This window comes from Pleurodeles waltl, chromosome 12 (genome assembly GCF_031143425.1).
Source record: "Pleurodeles waltl isolate 20211129_DDA chromosome 12, aPleWal1.hap1.20221129, whole genome shotgun sequence".
Taxonomy (NCBI): Eukaryota; Metazoa; Chordata; class Amphibia; order Caudata; family Salamandridae; genus Pleurodeles; species Pleurodeles waltl.
Window position 1 is genome coordinate 704,540,968 of NC_090451.1, and position 19,047 is coordinate 704,560,014.

Sequence of the window (19,047 nt, forward strand, 5' to 3'; positions counted from 1 at the left end):
ACTGACACTAGATCATAAATTCAAAGCTGTTCCCAAAAAGGGCACCCCAAAATACGTTTGGCCCAGAATCAGCAAGGGGACGCCGTGTGCTAGAGGAATAATCGCTAAACTCCACGCACGGCGTCAGTTACATTGACACCCCCCATGACTCACTATCAGTGGTGTGAACTTCGTCACTTGGGGACCCACGCCAATGAAAGCCAGCTTAGTTCTGACTTTGAGAAGCTGTCAGCCACTGTACCCCTCGCAATCCGAGCTACCCTCTTCCCAAACCTGACTCACCTTTAACGCAGGAGGAGATCCCTTTGCCCACATTCACGAACAGGCGACGCCTCCTGTTGCAGCCTTTGCAGCCCTTATTTTGTCTCACTTTCAGTGCGCCCCTGACAGCTTCTTTGCCGCTGCGCCAACATCCATAATACTCACGAAACAAAGGGCTCCTGAAGGAGTCACTTAAAAACTTTCAAAATTGAGTTGGCAGAATAGTCCAATTTACACTGAATTAAACCTAGGATATACTAATAATAAGACGTAGCAAGAAATTGATTCTAGAAAAGTTTTTTTTCTCCATAAATTTAACAACAAATATCAATGCATTACACATGATCAATTACCACAATGTTCAGTCAGGGTCCACGGTAAAACATTGTAAAAAGCACAACCGACCCACATTAATCACAAAAAAAACAGATTAACACATATTTTTTGTGATGATCAACGGAGATCCATATATCCACCTTACATAACTAAAATGTTTTAATCAAAGTACATTCCCAGTTGAAAATATGTTTATAGATTATCGAAGCTGACTGTTGGTAAGTCAGAGTGGATGCACTGTCGATGTTTAAGTCTCAGATGGCTAACCAGTCTGCGAGACCATCTTCAGGACTGTATGATGTATACAAAGGGAATGGGACGGGCCTCTGAGGAACCTACAGTATTACTAGGCACTAAGCCATTATACTAAAGTAACAGGGTAACAATTGCTTGAAAGTTCTGCAATCTTTCCTTAGATAACACAAGCAGTCACAAAGAATCCGGACAGTGTTTGCTCAATCAATGTAGGAAACCTATAATACGTCCATGATATGGTGCGGGAAGAAAGGCAAAGATATTCCATCATTTGCATGGGGCCACGCCCCCATGCAAATGAGGGAATACTCTCAACAAATAGAGCAGCGCTATCTGTATTACAGGAGGGGCCACACAAGAGTCTGCAGCCCTTTCTGTAATCCCCAAGTGCCCCGGGCCACACAAAGTGGGCACACATGTCTGTTGCACCCCTGGGGCGCTCTCTGCAATAAAACCCTTGGGATGAACAAGCTGGAGCCTGGGAGTTGTTGCAGGAGACTGACCTGAGACAGGGCGTGCAGCCTCGATGATTTCGATGACGGTTGTCTGGAGACGAATTGACGGATGGATGGATGAATGGATATATAGAGTCAATGAGGGGTGGGCGTCTGGGGATGTATAGACGGAAGTCTAAGGGCCTGATTTAGAGTTGGGCAGATGGGTAACTCAGTCACAAACGTGATGAATATCCCATCCGCCGTGTTACAATGCCATTATATCCTATGGGAATCGTAATAGTGCAGACGGGCTTTCCGTCACGTTTGTGAAGGAGTAACCCGTCCGCCAAATTCAAAATCAGGCCCTAAGTGCGGATGATAGATGAGTTTTTGTGGATGGGATTGGCTACATGGATGGATGAATTCATTGGTTGGGTCAAGCTGGGATAGATGAATTGATCTTATGCAGGGGGACAAGAATAAATGGATGGGTGATTGCTAATGGATGGATCAGGGTGGGATTTCAGATGTGTGGATGGAGGAATTAATGAATCTGGGTGTGGATGTGTGAATGGATGGATTGATATATAAATAAGTGAGGAAACTTATGAGCTGGTTGGGATAGATTAGGTTTGAATAGATAGATGAATGTGGAGAGTGCTTGAGTGATGAATGTATGTGTGATGAGCAGTGGATGGATTTGGGTGGGTTTGTATGATGGGTCAGTGGATGGAGTAAACGGACAGATCGATGAATGAATGGGTGTGTGGATGGGTGAACTCATGGAATATTGGATTGTATTTCAGACCAGACTGTAATGTTCTCCACCCTCTGATGCGTGGCTGCTATTCTGGACGTTCTAAATTTCCTGGTGATTTTAAGGCAATATTGCACTACTACCACTGTCATTGCGTTCATTGAAAAGGGAGGTTGAGGGGGGGAGTAACTGCAATTTTGGGGGGTTTCAGAAATGCACTGTGAAGTATGTAGGTTTGAATAGACTTAAGCCAGGCATTGCAGGTAATCCGCGAAGGACATTGAAGCACAGCGTGCCATTACTCATCATTGAAGACTAAGTGGAGTTCATCCTCTCAAGCTGTCCACAGTGTGTGAAGGGGGCATTTGTGTGTCTGGAGCCCCTAACATAGCCAAGCCACTAACCTCCTCCCATGCCCCATTGTATGTCATGCCTGCAGGGCCACGTGTGTGGCTGGCTCTTGCCAAGCTGCCTGCTATTCGTATTGTGCCATAGATAAGGAACACTCTGCCCAGTCATTCCAGGTGGCTGTTCAGGGCTACAAAGTCCAAGAGGATGCCGTCTTCAAACAAGTCACCCTCTGCGCTAAGACCTGCTGTAGCCCAGATCATCAAGTCACCTCAGGAAAACCATGTTGGCCGGGTTGGCATACCTTTTAGAGGGGTGGCTGGGGCGTATGGGATAGTGTCTGTAGTACAGGCCAGGGCGTTGCATACGCAGGTGTGTGTTAAGCATAGTAGTAGAGTGCATTGCAAAGGTGTTCTAGAAGATGGAAATAGAATATTATGGAGCCTCCCCACTTGGATCTGCTCGGTTGTATATATATGAGGAATCTCCAGACCTTCCAAGAACTGTTGAAAAGCCAAACAATAATGGGCAAATGTTGCATAAATAGTATTCTGTGTGTACACTAAAGGTCCCACGCTGTCCTTGACAGCAAGTATGGGAGGCATGACAGCAACCTTTCCGACTAATCCCCTGCATTGTGTGTTTTGCCCTCTAAAGCACTTGCGTCTACACATCGGAGCCACTCCAGAAAACTGACATGTTCATCTCTTGCCGGTTGGAGTTGTTTGGTGTGCTCAGGCATGGTAGAGTGAGTGACATTAAGGTCATGCAATGTTGTTTCCACCTTATGCAACTCAGTCACCAGAGAGGCTTGCACGCCTATTGTGGTACGCAATGTCAATCCCCGAATAATTACCTTACATGCCTCCTAGCCTGTACCCTGCACATAGCAGTGTCTGCGTTCTCGTGGAAGTAGTGTATAGTGGTTTCGCTATGGTTTCGTGGAAAGCCTCATCTTCATGCCATAGTGGTTGCATTCGCCAAGTGGGCAGTGGGGTGGGGTTTCTGTCCCAAGTCATATGCATACCCAGCAGGTTATGGTCAGATATTGTTTTTCCCAGATAGTCCATGTCATGGACTTGTAAGGAAGTTCTACAAAGCCAGCAGGCTAAGAGTATGTGCAGTGAGTGCATAGGGATAAGATGGAGTAGCGTCGTAGCTGTGGCTCTCGTGTCCTCCATATGTCAGCAAGCCCCTAATGGTGTAACCAGTCAGAGAACGCTATCGAACTACACACTGCAGGAGCGATTGGCAATGGAGGGTGTGACCTATACAGGAGTGTGTCTAAGACTGTATTATTTGCCCCCCCCCCGCCGCAATAGCCAGTCAAGATCCACCCATAGCACCAGTTGAGCAGAGAGGGCACCACTAATGGGGTTGGTTAGTATAAAGGGCGTAAACAGATCCCTGAACCTCAGGCAGGCCATCCAGCCACCAGAGGGCCAGAGCAAATTGACAGCCTGTCGACTCTGGTTTCCTCCAGCTGGAAGGGGACCCCAGCATGGATCCAGATGGTGGCCCCCGGGCAAAGGATAAATAGGAAGTGCTAACGACTTGCCCACACCACTTGCGCTGGAGGGCTGGTACTTCAGCGACATCAAGATGCGTCTATTGGAGGAAGGCTATGTCTAACCCCTGTCGATCAAGGTGTGCTCATATCCAATAGCGTTCATTGCCATTACCCATTCTACGCACATTCCAGGTGACGCACGTGTATTTACCCCGTGTCCATGTGGTAGCCAATAATAGCTGAGCAGTGAAGATGTAAGAAGGGAACTTCGTGAGTGGCTGACAAGGGCTTTTGGGTTGCAGTTCTGCCCAGGGATCCTAGGGATGGGGAAAAATACGTCCTGTCCAGGAAACTCAACTCAAAAGCGAACAATAGTAAAGCTAGCAACAACGAGGGACTAACCAAACTTTAAACAGCTTCCAACAGGGGAGAACACTGCCTCCGGGCAACAGGGCAATAAGAAAGTAAGAGTGTTCACACTGCTTTCGGGAGTCAAGCTTCGACAAGGAAGGATGGTCCAATCAGCAGGTGGCCCACAACATCAAGATGTCCAAAAAAATAGAAGGCAGTAGTGCAGTGGGCAGGTCTAATGAAGACAATTGGTGGGGAAGCCTCCTCAGGGTCGGGGTTATCGTGGGATGTTGCGACAGGCAGATCCCACCAATACTGGAAGTTCTGTGTGACTATAAGTTGCATCGTGGGGGAAAAGGGGGAAGGCCTACAGCGAGCCTTGGACAGGGTGCTGCTCTTATGCCAAATCATCCGCAGTCTGTGGGGTAATCCAAGGAAGGGCAGATTAGTTAATCGGGTATGATGTTGTAACTGAGTCATCTCCAGATAATGGCCCTCATTCTGACCTTGGCGGGCGGCGGAGGCCGCCCGCCAAAGTCCCGCCGTCAGGTTACCGTTCCGCGGTCAAAAGACCGCGGCGGTAATTCTGACTTTCCCGCCGGGCTGGCGGGCGGTCGCCTTCAGACCGCCCGCCAGCCCAGCGGGAAAGAGGCTTCCACGATGAAGCCGGCTCGGAATCGAGCCGGCGGAGTGGAAGCTGTGCGACGGGTGCAGTTGCACCCGTCGCGTATTTCACTGTCTGCGCAGCAGACAGTGAAATACATGTAGGGGCCCTCTTACGGGGGCCCCTGCAATGCCCATGCCAGTGGCATGGGCACTGCAGGGGCCCCCAGGGGCCCCGCGACCCCCCCTACCGCCATCCGGATCCCGGCGGTCGGACCGCCGGGATCTGGATGGCGGTAGGGGGGGTCGGAATCCCCGCGGCGGTGCAGCAAGCTGCGCCGCCGTGGAGGATTCAATGGGGCGGCGGTACACTGGCGGGAGCCCGCCAGTGTTGCCGGTCCGACCGCGGCTTTACCGCCGCGGTCGGAATCCCCATTGGAGCACCGCCGGCCTGTCGGCGGTGCTCCCGCGGTCCTCCGCCCTGGCGGTCTTTGACCGCCAGGGTCAGAATGACCACCAATGTGTCTTGTGTAGTGCAATCTGAATGCCTGAGAGGCTAAGGTTGGCATTGGGCGCCGTCACTAGGGGACACCATCAGTGTTCTGGGTATCTGGGCGACTTTCCTGGCTATGCGTCAGCCAAGCCTAGGCCTCCTCAGAATCAGTGAAAAAATAAGTGCATTTGTCAGTTATTACCTTTAAATGGGCAGGGAACAACAGCACATATTTCAAGGACAAGACGTGAAGCGTGGAAGGAGACCCGAGGTTGTTGCACTGCTAGGGTAAAGTGTGGGAAGTTGGAAACCCAGGAAACCCCCTCCATGATGGGGTACTGCTCTCTGACACTCTGCACTATGAGATCACGATCCACCATGTGCCCTGCATAAAGTCCTCCAGGCGCGATAGTCACTTGGAGCCACTGTTCAGTGTACAATGTAGGGTTCTGCCCCTTTCACCCCCTCTGGCAGTCCAATAATCTGCAGGTTGTTCCATTGTGATCGGCCCCCTGTGTCTTCCGCCTGCTCCTCCAGTGCTCAGACCCTCTCTGCGGGTTCCTGTACACACAGAATTGTCTCGTGCACTTGGGGCAAAGCTCTTTGAGCGTTTGTTCTGTCGCTGCCACCCTATCTTACGTTTTGTGATGATCATCTCGGAGTAGATAAAAATCTATAGAAAGGGCGCCAATTTTAGATTTCATCGCAGCTCTTGATCCTTGGACCACCACACCAGATACAGCTTGTCCGAAGGGTTTGCGAAGGATGAGAGGTCGGGAGCCACAGTAGCGTTGTGGCGCAGCACCGGAAGGGGCACAGTAGGTCTTTGGGTGGTACATGTAGTAGTAGTCATTTTATTGCTGAGGCCGAGGGACCCCATCTGGGGCACACAATAGTAGTAGACGTGCAGAGAAAAGAATAATCATCTATCTATTAAAGGCAGTGTCCACTTTAGGCATGCTCTCACCATGGAGGTCAGCTCCATAAGGCGGGTAATGGAGAACCCCCTTGTAGAACGCTGTCCGCCAGACAACCCTCCAAAAATGGGCCAGCAAGAGCAGCTGCCGCAGTTCACCCCAATCTTAAGGGGGGCCCTCATAAATGTCAGGGGCCGTCCAGCAGGGACTATCTGCCGGATGGGGTTAGGGGGAGGCTAGGTCCGTCCAGTCCTTAGCTGGGAAGGGAGGAGTGAGTAGCCACACCTCCAGGGCAACTCGCAGCACTGTGAAATCTGGGCTGCTAATGTCACCCCAGGCCTTGTCTGATCCAAGTGGGCCCTACCTCGGTCAACCGAAGGCCCCTCGGGCAGCTCCACACAGGACTCTGAGGGGACCCTAACACACCAGTCAGTATTGGAGCTTGTTGCTCCTGGTGGGGATCCCCCAACCCCCACTTTACAAGGAACTCGTGCATCAAAGCCGAGTTCCTTGTAAATATGCCCCATAGTTGTTTGTCCACAAAAAGTATCCAGGCCAAACTTGTGTTTTTTTCTGAACATTTTGGGGATTCTAAGCATACCCAGGGTTTGAGGATTCCCTTTGAGAGAACTGAGAATATAGGCAAAATATTGTCATTTTTTTCTGAAAAATATGTGAAGAAGGCACTGTGCAAGAAAGTTTTTTTCCTAAAAATGGCATCAACAAAAGATTTGCTGTGATCAAATCTCCATCTTTCCAGCTTTCAGGAACATCCAGAGTTATAAAAATTGTTACAATGTCCTGTCACCAAGCACATCCCTCTGCACCTGCCTAAGTACTCCGAACACTCTAACAAATCATTCGCTGTCACAACATATCTCGAAATTCCTCTCCACACCACCTCACACTGTTCCATACAACACCATTCACACATGCCACCCTAGAGACCATGCAGTCATGCAGATGATCTAGAATTCTTATTACCGAGGAACTCAACAAGCTGAGAACCAGAGAGGGTTACACCAGTGAAACAACGACTGGTGAGATGGATCACTAAAAACATAAACCAGGGAACAGGAACCTTGGAACAACTAGTCTTCATTGTCAGTTTTCTGGGGAGCAGAAGACTTGAGAACGGAAAGACTGGGACAGGAGACATAGAAAGGGAACAAAGAGTCCAGTAGCTCAGTAAATGGCTGGTAACCTGGTCGTACCACAAACAACACTAAAACAATATTAAGCCACTGATGCATCTTCAGGTTGGAAGGCGGTTCAGTGCCACTGTTAAGGAAAAGTCGAGTCCCCGGAATAAGTGCAGAACAGCTCAGCCTCAAAGAGAGGAGCACAACTGCAAAACATACAATCACCAAAGCTCAAAAACAGACAAATAGCCATGCTGATTATCCTTAATCTACCTAGATCCCCAAAACAACAGGCAACACTACCACAGCTGACGGGGGTTGGCTTGAAAGGTCTGAAGACTTGAACCCAATTCTCTGATCAACAACACTGCAGAAACAGCATTTAACCTGCTTCATTACCATATTATTTGGCTTGGCTGCGAGACCTCACCCCCACCTTGGAACACAGATACTTGGATAAAAATCACTACCCAACCACATTACACCAACTCAAACCATGGCATACAACCACAGACCCACTCTCTGCCACATCTAAGCACTCTGAGGGCAAAACCTGCATTACAAACTCAACAACTCAGAAGACAAGACATTTTGGATGCCCATTCCTTTGAAATGCATGTGAAGAAACTAAGCCTCCCAACAGCATATTACCATTCTGTGCATGCCAAAAGGTGGGTGGGGGCCCAGGTTAAGGTCCTCACCCAACCCAGCCAATGGGTACTCTCCCCTTTGTAAATAAAAGACATGTACATGTGTTGAGCAGTTCACTGTGTCCCAGAGGTGCACAATTTACGTTACTTATTGTGGAGGAGAAATGAGCATGTAAAGGCAGTCTCACCCAAAGGGTAACGAGCCTTCCTGCCTCACCAGAACACTCCTACCGCTCATTCAGATGCCAAGGGCTTCAAACTCTGCCAGTCACTGACAGGCCATTAGCGTGAACTCATTTTAAAGAGCCTGGTGCGGCACTTAAGGCCTGAGTTAGAGTTTGCCGGACAGGTTACTCAATCACAAACATGCCGTATAACCCAACTGCTTTATTGCCTGTGGTACTTGTAATAAAGTAATAAAAATCCCTGGTTAAAGTATTTAAATGATTCTTTTAGTAGTTTGGGCGGTATCGTCAATAAGGATTTGGGTTGGGTTGGGTTAAGGTTACCTTTAAGGAGAGAGCCCGAGTATATAGAGAAGAAGTTGAGTTATCTAAACCCTCTGTCCGTCAATATGTATCGACTACTACCGGGGACATGGGCCGTATTTATTAATAGTGGAGAATAACAAGAAATAATGTCTATTAACTCGATTCAGGGTGCTTCCCTTGTCGCTCGCTTTTCCTCGTGGTTGTTTTGATCTCTTGAGTTTGGGTCCTTGCAACTGTGATGGATTTTCGGATCAGGGTACCCTACACTTGATGTACACATTATCATGGCCCAAGGACTCGAGTCATCGCTCCCTTGTTTGAAGGGAGGGGCTTTAGGCAGGCGAGGCTTGCCTTGGTACATTTACAAATGCTACAAGAGGGGAGGGTTATTATCAGTCTGAGCTGCTAGCTCTATCAGTGGCACATTGGAGGGTGAGTTTTAAATAGGTGTTTTAGATTTTTAAATAAAGTATTTATTGTGATTGTTTGATACTGTATGAGTTATTGTTATTTTTATGGTTGCAAAATTTGCAATCTAAATAAAATAAATAAATATATTTGGAATAAGGCGGAGGGCACATTCCACGTACTGCCTCATACTCCAGAGGTTCTGCACACACTAGAAGGCATCACAACTGAAATTAAAACCAAGAAATTGGGATGCGAAAATTGTGAAAATGAAATAAAAGTTTTTATGTTCAAAAGAATTAGATTAATGTGCACAATCTGTGGTGTTTTGTGGTCTTTGTCAAGTACATAACACCACCGGCGCAAAGGCTTGAGAAGGCCTGTTTTTAAGGTGGGCAATGAAGTGTAGCTTTTAATGGAAACATCTGAAATTTGCAAGGGGAAGTTGTGTGCGGTGTCTCTGTGCAGCTGTTCTGAGTGGAGACGAATATTGTACAGATAGCAAAAGGTATTCAGATCACACATGATGTTCTCTCAGAAGAGGATACAGGTTTCTGACACGTTTATTGTGAAAAGGAAACCCAGTGCCTGGGACGACAGAGATAGTTTCAGTGGCCAGGAGAGAGCCCAGGCCCACCACACAACGGCCAGCACGGAATGAGGATTGGGTCCTCTCAGGGCCTGAATTTGGGTGTCTTGCTGTTTTGCCCCTCCGCTGCTTCTCTCCATGATGGGCCTGTGTCTTTGTTCTCTGCAGGTGAAGCGGAAACGGTCGCCCTCAATGGTGGACATCATCGGGGTGAAGAAAGGGCGAATGGGCTCCACCTCCATGCAGTGCTTTCCTCCTGAACTGGTAAGTAGGGCAGCAACACCTTGGGCCAGTGCCTTTCGCACCACAGTGGGGGAAGGGTCAGGTGCAGCAGCACCGCAGGGGGTCTGTGGAGGTCACTGTAAGCCAAGCCAGTCTGGGCGACTGAACACCCAATATACGTGCCCCGGAGACCAGAGTCCCAAGTGAATCAGAATAGCCGTGCTGCTCAATGACTTATCTCAGGTTCCATAAAAAGTTAGCTCACCCTTACAAATATGGCGCCAGAAAGAACAACAGACAAGCTTTCTCGCCCACATAAAGAAGGCCTCTATACTAGGCCTAGACAAAAGTTTCATTGGGCCAGAGTAGCAGTAATTTCGGTAATTTTGCATTACTCTTGAAGTGACATTGCCTAATTGTTAGGAACATGGCACAAAAATTCTACCGAAGGAACAACAAACTTGGCAAAGAACTGAACCATGGCGAACCAACAAAGGCACAGAACTAAAGCATGGGGACCAACAAAGGCACAGAACTAAACCATGGGGACCAACAAGAGCTAAAATCTGAACCATGGAGAAACAACAAGGGCAAACAACTCAACTATGGGGAACCAACAAGGGAAAACCACTGAACCATGGAGGCCCAACAAGGGCAAACAAATGAATATTAGGGAACCAACAAGGGCAAACACCTGAACCAGGGGACAATTCTTGCTGTGCCGAGAAGGTCAAACAACTGAACCAGGGGAGAATCCTGCCTGTGCCAAGAAGGTGAAACAACTTAACCAGGGGAGAATCCTGGCTGTGCCAAGAACGTCAAACAACTTAACCAGGGGAGAATCCTGGCTGTGCCAAGAACGTCAAACAACTTAACTAGGGGAGAATCCTGGCTGTGCCAAGAAGGTGAAACAACTTAACCAGGGGAGAATCCTGGCTGTGCCAAGAAGGTCAAACAACTGAACCAGGGGAAAACCCTGGCTGTGCCAAGAAGGTGAAACAACTGAACCAGGGGAGAATCCTGGCTGTGCCAAGAACGTCAAACAACTGAACCAGTGGTGAATCCTAGCTGTTTGCAGTGAATATGCTTTGCTGCATTTCGGCCACATTTGCACTATACAAAAAACACATACATATTAGGATTAATCCAAAGCTTACACAAAAGAGATGTAGCATTTCAGGGTTATAGTTCTTAGTTATTCCTGCCCTGGTAAGTAAAGTTAAAAATCAATTCTAGAATTTTGAGGTTAGCCCTTTGGCAAGGGAGGCATTAGTATTCATATAATTTATAGGACATTGTTTATGCCACTAACAACAATCCACGTTTAACCCTCTGCTCTTTGCACCTCTAGAATGAAAAGGCTCAGGCTTAAGCATCAATGGATCTTTAGGTCCCGTTCACCTTCTTGCTGTTGGGTAAACCTACACGAAGGTGGGAGTTTGCATGTGTCCATATAGATTCTTGGAAGAGAAAACCTCTAATAATAGAATTAATGTCACAGTGACTATGCAAATCTCCTCTGCTGTCTGAGGGGCGAAAGGAAGAATACATGGGTTTGTCGACAGAAAATATTATCTGTTAATGCATTATGAGCAGCAGAAGGGTCCCTACGTTGTATCAGTGGGATGGGCCAAATGAAAATACTTTTTACAAACATAGAATGAATAAGAAGTGTGATTTTTCGGAATAAACATATCTGATGTAGTCAGCCAGCCTCCATTGACTGTCTGGGTCTGGTGCAGTGTAGCAGTAACAACTCACCTTCATCCCCCATTAACACAACATGTTGTAACTTCTACTGTGCACAGCTGGAGCACATCATCTCCTTTCTATCTGTGAGGGATGTGGTGGCTTTGGGAGAGACCTGCCGCTACTTCCACGAGGTCAGCAACAGTGAGGGCATCTGGAGGAAGATCTGCAAGCGGCTCTCCCCCCGGCTCAAGGAAGAGGGTAACTACATGCGATCCTGGAGGAGGGCAGCCATTTTGAACGGTGAGTGTCTTTGGCAGCCATTTTGAATGGTGAGTGAGTCAGGCAGCCATTTTGAACGGTGAGTGTCTTTGGCAGCCATTTTGAATGGTGAGTGTCTTTGGCAGTCATTTTGAATGGTGGGTGTCTCTGGCACTGATGTTGAATGGTGGGTGTCTCTGGCACTCATTTTGAATGGTGAGTGGCTTTAGCAGCCATTTTGAATGGTGAGTGTCTCTGGTATCCATCATAAGCCATTTCTTTATGTATTCACCTGCTTATAACTTTTCAAACTATGCACAGATAAACCTTCTCCCGTGGTAGACTGCGGGGATCATACGACCACAAACATAAAAAAAGTAATCCATGATGAGTACCTTCCTCCGCTCATCAAGACCCCTTGATTGAGGCATTTCTAAATTCATGAAGGCTTTAAATTTGTTCCATCAAGGGTTGGACAATGGTGGAGTCAACCCGTCCTGTTTTGATTTATATTTTGACTCTCAAGAGGTTCTGTCAGTGAAGTGTGGGAAGAATACATTATCCTTGTTGAGCGGCAACCAGTGACGCCCACAGAGCTTATTTTACTCTGTGTTTGTTCAGTGCTCTACTCACCCTTCCTTGTCCCTCAGTACAGATCTGTTTTACAACAACTGCTCTGACCATGTGACTTGTTTCCATCTTTCCTCCCACATTCCTAACGAGGGTTCATCTGCTCTCCCTCCTGTGCTGTGCACTCCCTCTCCAGGGAGAAGGTTCATCTCTCCCTCCTGTGCACTCTCTCTACAGGGAGAAGGTTCATCTGCTCTCCCTCCTGTGCTGTGCAGTCCCTCTACAGGGAGAAGGTTCGTCTGCTCTCCCTCCTGTGCTGTGCACTCCCTCTACAGGGAGAAGGTTCATCAGCCCTCCCTCCTCTGTTGTGCAGTGCCTCTGCAGGGAGAAGGTTCATCTGCTCTCCCTCCTGTGCACTCTCTCTACAGGGAGAAGGTTCATCTGCTCTCCCTCCTGTGCTGTGCAGTCTCTCTACAGGGAGAAGGTTAATCTGCCCTCCCTCCTGTGTTGTGCAGTGCCTCTACAGGGAGAAGGTTCATCTGCTCTCCATCCTGTGCTGTGCACTTTCTCTACAGGGAGAAGGTATATCAGTTCTCCCTCCTGTGCTGTGTATTCCCTTGACAGGGAGAAGGTTCATCAGCCCTCCCTCCTGTGTTGTGCAGTACCTCTACAGGGAGAAGGTTCATCTGCTCTCCCTCCTGTGCTGTGCACTCCCCCTACAGGGAGAAGGTTCATCAGTCCTCCCTCCTGTGTTGTGCAGTGCCTCTACAGGGAGAAGGTTCATCTGCTCTCCATCCTGTGCTGTGCACTCTCTCTACAGGGAGAAGGTTCATCAGTTCTCCATCCTGTGCTGTGCAGTCCCTCTACAGGGAGAAGGTTCATCAGCCCTCCCTCCTGTATTGTGCAGTGCCTCTACAGGGAGAAGGTTCATCTGCTCTCCATCCTGTGCTGTGCACTCTCTCTACAGGGAGAAGGTTCATCAGCCCTCCCTCCTGTGCTGTGCAGTCCCTCTACAGGGAGAAGGTACATCAGTTCTCCCTCCAGTGCTGTGCAGTCCCTCTACAGGGAGAAGGGCCTGCGGCTGTACTTGTGTCTCAGTCCACATTTAGGCCCTCATTCTGACCTTGGCGGGCGGCGGAGGCCGCCCGCCAAAGTCCCGCCGTCAGGTTACCGTTCCGCGGTCGAAAGACCGCGGCGGTAATTCTGACATTCCCGCTGGGCTGGCGGGCGGCCGCCTTCAGGCTGCCCGCCAGCCCAGCGGGAAAGAGGCTTCCACGATGAAGCCGGCTCGGAATCGAGCCGGCGGAGTGGAAGCTGTGCGACGGGTGCAGTTGCACCCGTCGCGTATTTCACTGTCTGCGCAGCAGACAGTGAAATACATTTAGGGGCCCTCTTACGGGGGCCCCTGCAGTGCCCATGCCAGTGGCATGGGCACTGCAGGGGCCCCAGGGGCCCCGCAACCCCCCCTACCGCCATCCGGTTCCCGGCGGGCGGACCGCCGGGAACTGGATGGCGGTAGGGGGGGGTCGGAATCCCCTCGGCGGCGCAGCAAGCTGCGCCGCCTTGGAGGATTCCAACGGGCAGCGGAAAACCGGCGGGAGACCGCCGGTTTTCCTGCACTGACCGCGGCCAAAGCGCCGCGGTCAGAATGCCCTGCAGGGCACCGCCGGGCTGTCGGCGGTGCTCCCGCCAACCGCGAGCCTGGCGGTCACAGACCGCCAGGCTCGTAATGAGGGCCTTAGTCTCAACCAATGAGTCCTAGACTCTCAGTCCTTCCACCTGTGCCTTGTCTTCTGCTCCCACTTCATTATTACAACATGTTTCAGTGGCTTGGCTTGCAGAGAGCTCTGCTGTCTATGGCTAGGTTTTCACTATACATATGCATAAATAAATTGCTGTGATATACTGGGAGGCTGCAGGGAGGAAATAAGAACAGCAGAAGGAAGGAACATGAACTGAGATATAGGTTTTACAAAGAAAAGATAGTGGTACATTAACACATAGATCAATCAGGCAACAAGGGTGCATCGTGAATGGGACAGGAGACCTTTTGTTTGAAAATGTTTGTTTTGTTTAATTCAAAAAGCACAAATAATGCCAAACACAAATCAACCTTCAAGGATCTCACAAGAATACACTTTGCATCACTCTCACTCGCATCCTCCTCCTGCATCCGCAAACGCAAAACCAGAGGTCACTTATTCTCCTACATCGTACCAAAGACATGGAATGATTTCCCTCAACACATTAGAGCCTCCCCCTCACTTCTTGAATTCCGCAAGGAGCTGGAGACCTGGCTCTTTGTCTCTTCGCATAAGAAAAACGCTGTTAAGAAAATTGTTCTTATTAAAATAACTTAAAAACAGATAAAAGTTTGTAAATGGAGGCCAGGAAGTTCATGGCGATGGAACCTTAGAAGGTAAACCTCGTAGATAACATCCTAATTTTGCCATTCTGGGTGAACTCCCCGACAGAGGATGTTGTTTAGCAGATGTTATAGTCACCCGGGGAGTGGAATAAAGTGACAGGGCACTAGAGGGGCGTCGCCCAGAGATGTCCCAGACAGGTCTGTCTTCTGCACCCATTCACATATCTAAGCGAGAGATGGTGGGGGGCTCTGGATCAAGGCTTTACCTCCCCACTCCCTCAGCAAGACTAGACCTGATGCAGTCCCTGAAACAATAGGTCTTCGGACATGGTGTCTCAGTTCACGATTATCTGGTTACGTTCTCCATTCCTCGTAGAAATAGCCCTGAGAATCTTAGGAAAGAAGTCAGCAGACCCCATAGTCCCTGGAAAACAGTCACTCTGGCACTTTTCTCAGAGGCCTTTAAAGCTCCTTCACTAACTTCTCATACGAATGTTGACACTTGTAACGCCAGACGTGGCGTCTCTTTCTGTCCTCGTGGATGGAACGCGCTACTGATACTCGGAGTGCCGTTCCCCGCGTTTTTTGCCTACACATTCTGGGAAGCATATATTTCACTCCCGGTCGTGCTACACTTACCTGTAGCCCTTTTTTCTTCTTTTTTGGTGGTGGGTTTGTCTGGTCTTTTTGCCTGTCTCTGTCCATGTTGTGTCCATCTTGTCTTCTTCGTGTTTTTGTCCCAGCATGCTCTGTTTTTCTTTTATACTACTTTCTTTTTCCTATACTGATCTATGGCCTCTTCTCAATTCAAGATGGTGTTCTTTCCTTTTCCTGTGATGCCAATTCCCTTTTCTCAGTATATAAGTCAGTCAGTCTTGTTCCACCTTGAGTTGCAAACACTTCCTTCTGGATGTGCTGTTCGCTCCTGTTCTTTGTTCCTGCTTTTTGCCTTGTGAGATTTTTGTCTGTTCTTTGTTCCTGCTTTTTGCCTTGGGAGATTTGCCTATTTTTGTTTCCTGTTGTCAAGTACTGTTTTTTCTTGTTTTTCTTCAGGAGTTCCTGTTTGAGGTTTTTTCCCCAGTGTTGGGGTTTTTTCCTCTCTGGGACTCCTTCTGGGGGGTAAGGTCTGCTTTGGTGTAGCCTGTCAAGTGGCACTGTGGCTACTAGAAGGGGTCGCCCTTATCTTGGAGTATCCAGAACCTGTAGAAGACTTGGTGTATTCACCAACCCGGTATCCAGAGGTGTGAAGTCCAGCGCAGTACGTAACAGATTGCAACGCCAAAAGATTCCTCATTGCGAGATCGCCATGGAAGATCCACAGGGAGAGGCGTCAGAAAATGCTCAAGCCATGTTGCAGACTGTCCAACAACAAGCTCAAGAGTTACAACAGTTACGGGCAGAGAACACTGCGCTATGACAGGTCTTGTCTTCCCGATCAATGGACATACCACCCGCATCTGCCACGACTCCTCGATATTCTGGAGATCCTCCAAAGATGAAGGAATTTTTGGACGGCCTGACGTTTTTTTTTGCTTTTCGTCCACTCCAGTTTTCTTCGGATAAGGCAAAGGTGGGCTATTAGATCAGCGCCTTGTCTGGTCCAACGCTTGCTTGGGCGACTCCTCTGGTTTCTGCAGAAGACCCAGTCCTGGCTAACTATTCCGCTTTCCTGACTCTTTTCAAACAAATGTTTGAGAGACCTGGGGTAGAAGCAGCAGCTGAAGAAGCCGTATGTGACATTCCGCAGGGTAATCAGGATGTTCTGCAGTATATAACCTGCTTCAAACAGCTGGCAGCTGAAACCGCCTGGGTGGAACACACCTTCATAACCCTTTTCCGCCGAGGCCTGCGGGAAGAAATTAAAGATGAGCTTGTACATTCTTCTCCAGCTTGTTCTTTGAAGGAATTAATGGATCAATCTATGAGCATCAAATATAGACTTCGAGAGTGCAAGATGGAGAGACGTAGAACGCGCGCTCCATACCAGCCTGGTACCTTTCGTGCTAGCAGTCGGCGAACGGAAGATATTCCATCCGAAGCCTCTCCACCTCCCCCTGAAGAACCCATGCAGATAGATCTGGTTTGTGGGCCAATGATGGAGTCAGAAAGGGAGGAACGTCGACGAAAGGGACTTTGTCTGTACTGTGGTAAGGCTGGCCACCTGATCCGTAGTTGTCCGGTACGTCCCTCAAGACATGCGGGAAACGCCATCTCCCATCCCCTGTAAGGTGGAAGGAGACGGGAGGAGCTGAAGTACCATCAATATGTTCCTCCAAAGAAAGCATGTCCACCCTGTTTATCCTCTTGGTCAAGTTACAAAGTTCACAAGATCAAGAACAACGCCTTCTGGCTCTCCTTGATTGTGGAGCCAGTGGACTCTATCTGGATGAGACCTGGGCTACGAGTAAAGGAATTTCCTGCATTCTTAAAGAGACTCCTGAGCAGGTTCACACGGTGGATGGCTCTCCGTTGACCTGAGGACCTGTGGTGGCCTCAACTCCTACTCTTTGTTTGACATTTGGGGGGCATCAAGAACATGTTGCCTTTGATCTTATAGCCTCACCAAATCAGATCATGATTTTGGGAATACCCTGGTTAGCCCAGAACAACCCCTATATCAATTGGGAAACAAGAACTATATCCCTAACGTCTTCATTTTGTCAACAGAATTGTTATTCAACTATTTCTTATTGGACTCCCAAAAGGTCCTGTCAGTCAACTAAGGATAACACTAACTCTATCAATATGATCCAGGGAGTTCCAGATTGCTATCAGGAATATATCAGGATTTTTCAGAAACCTAGTAATCCTATTTTGCCGCCTCATCGCAGTTATGACTGTGCTATTCCTTTAATTTCTGATGAAGTCGTCCCCGTTGGCCGAATGTATTCTCTGACAGACCAAGAAAAGAAGGTGCTAAAGGAATATTTAGACAATAACTTTAACAACGGTTTGATTGCTCCTTCCACGTCCCCTGCTGGGGCTCCTCTCTTCTTCGTCCCAAAGAAGACTAAGGATCTGCGTCTTTGTGTTGACTTTTTTTAACTCAACAGAATAACGATTAAGGATCGATATCCGCTGCCTTTAATCAGAGATATATTGGATGCCATTCAAGGAGCCAAGATGTTTACCAAATTAGACTTACGGGGTGCCTATCATCTCCTTCGGATCAAGGAAGGAGATGAATGGAAGACCGCTTTCCGTACCCCTTTTGGGCACTATGAGTACCGTGTTATGCCTTTTGGTCTGACCAACGCCCCTTCTGTTTTTCAACGATTTATGGATTCGGTGTTCTCTGATGTACTCAACCAATATGTAGTCATTTATTTGGATGATATCTTGATATATCCCGTGATCCTGAGCAACATATAGATCATGTCCTGCAAGTCCTGGAAAGACTCAAGAAAAAACAATTGTTTTGTAAACCTGAGAAGTGTGAGTTCCTTAAATCTGAAGTAAAGTATTTGGGGTTCTGTATTAATCAACCCGGAATATCCATGGATCCTGACAAGGTCAGTGCCATATTAGATTGGCCTTCTCCAACGTCCATTAAGGAAACGCAATGTTTCCTTGGTTTATCAAACTTTTATCGTCAGTTTATTCAGAAATTTGCCCACCTACAAAGTTTCATAACACAAACAAGAAAGAGAACCTGAAGAAGGGTTTCGTTTGGACCAAGGATGCTGAACTCACGTTTCAAGAATTGAAGACAGCCTTTACCCAAGCACCTGTGCTGAGTCATCCTGACAATACCAATACATTTATCTTTGTGACTGATGCCTCAGACAGAGCTATTGGGGCAGTTCTGCTACAGAAACAAGACAGCGATGGACTGGAACATCCTATCTTTTATCTGTCTCATATCCTATCAGAGGCTGAACGCAATTATTCTGTATTGGAATGAGAACTACTCGCTCTCAAAGTCGCTTGTAAAGAATGGAGGCATTTCTTGATGGATTCCAGAGAGCCTTTTGAAGCCAGGATTGATCATCGTAATCTCCAGTGTCGTCAGACTCGATGGGCTTTCTTCTTTAGCCAGTACGATTTTGTGATCACGTACATACCTGGTTCCCAGAATTCACTGGCAGATGCCTTATCCCGCAGATATCCTGGCATAGCCTAGAACTCCTCTCTACATCTTATTGAGTCTAGAAGAATCATCGGAGCTACTCAATCTTTTCAAGAACGCGTACAATCCGAGTACCAGTTTCTGTCTGCTTCCAAATGGGATAGAGTGACTCCTTTTTAACAGAAGAAGGACAACTACTACTATCATCAACATGCTCTTTTCCTACCTACCAAGAAAGTGCAGACAGAAGCTCTACAAATGTACCATGATTCTCCTATAGCCGGTCATCGAGGTATCAGGAAGGCCCAGGAGCTGCTTCA

At 48.2% G+C, this 19,047-nt stretch overlaps 1 protein-coding gene across 1 annotated transcript in view; it reads left to right on the plus strand.

Annotated features, from left to right (window-relative positions):
* Positions 1-19,047, plus strand: part of FBXO24 (F-box protein 24) — a 109,360-nt gene that overhangs the window by 63,987 nt on the left and 26,326 nt on the right. The window contains exons 2-3 of the mRNA XM_069215655.1: positions 9,717-9,812; positions 11,579-11,762. Coding sequence (XP_069071756.1) covers positions 9,741-9,812; positions 11,579-11,762 — 256 coding nt within the window. The 5' untranslated portion in view covers positions 9,717-9,740. The remainder of the gene's footprint in view (positions 1-9,716; positions 9,813-11,578; positions 11,763-19,047) is intronic.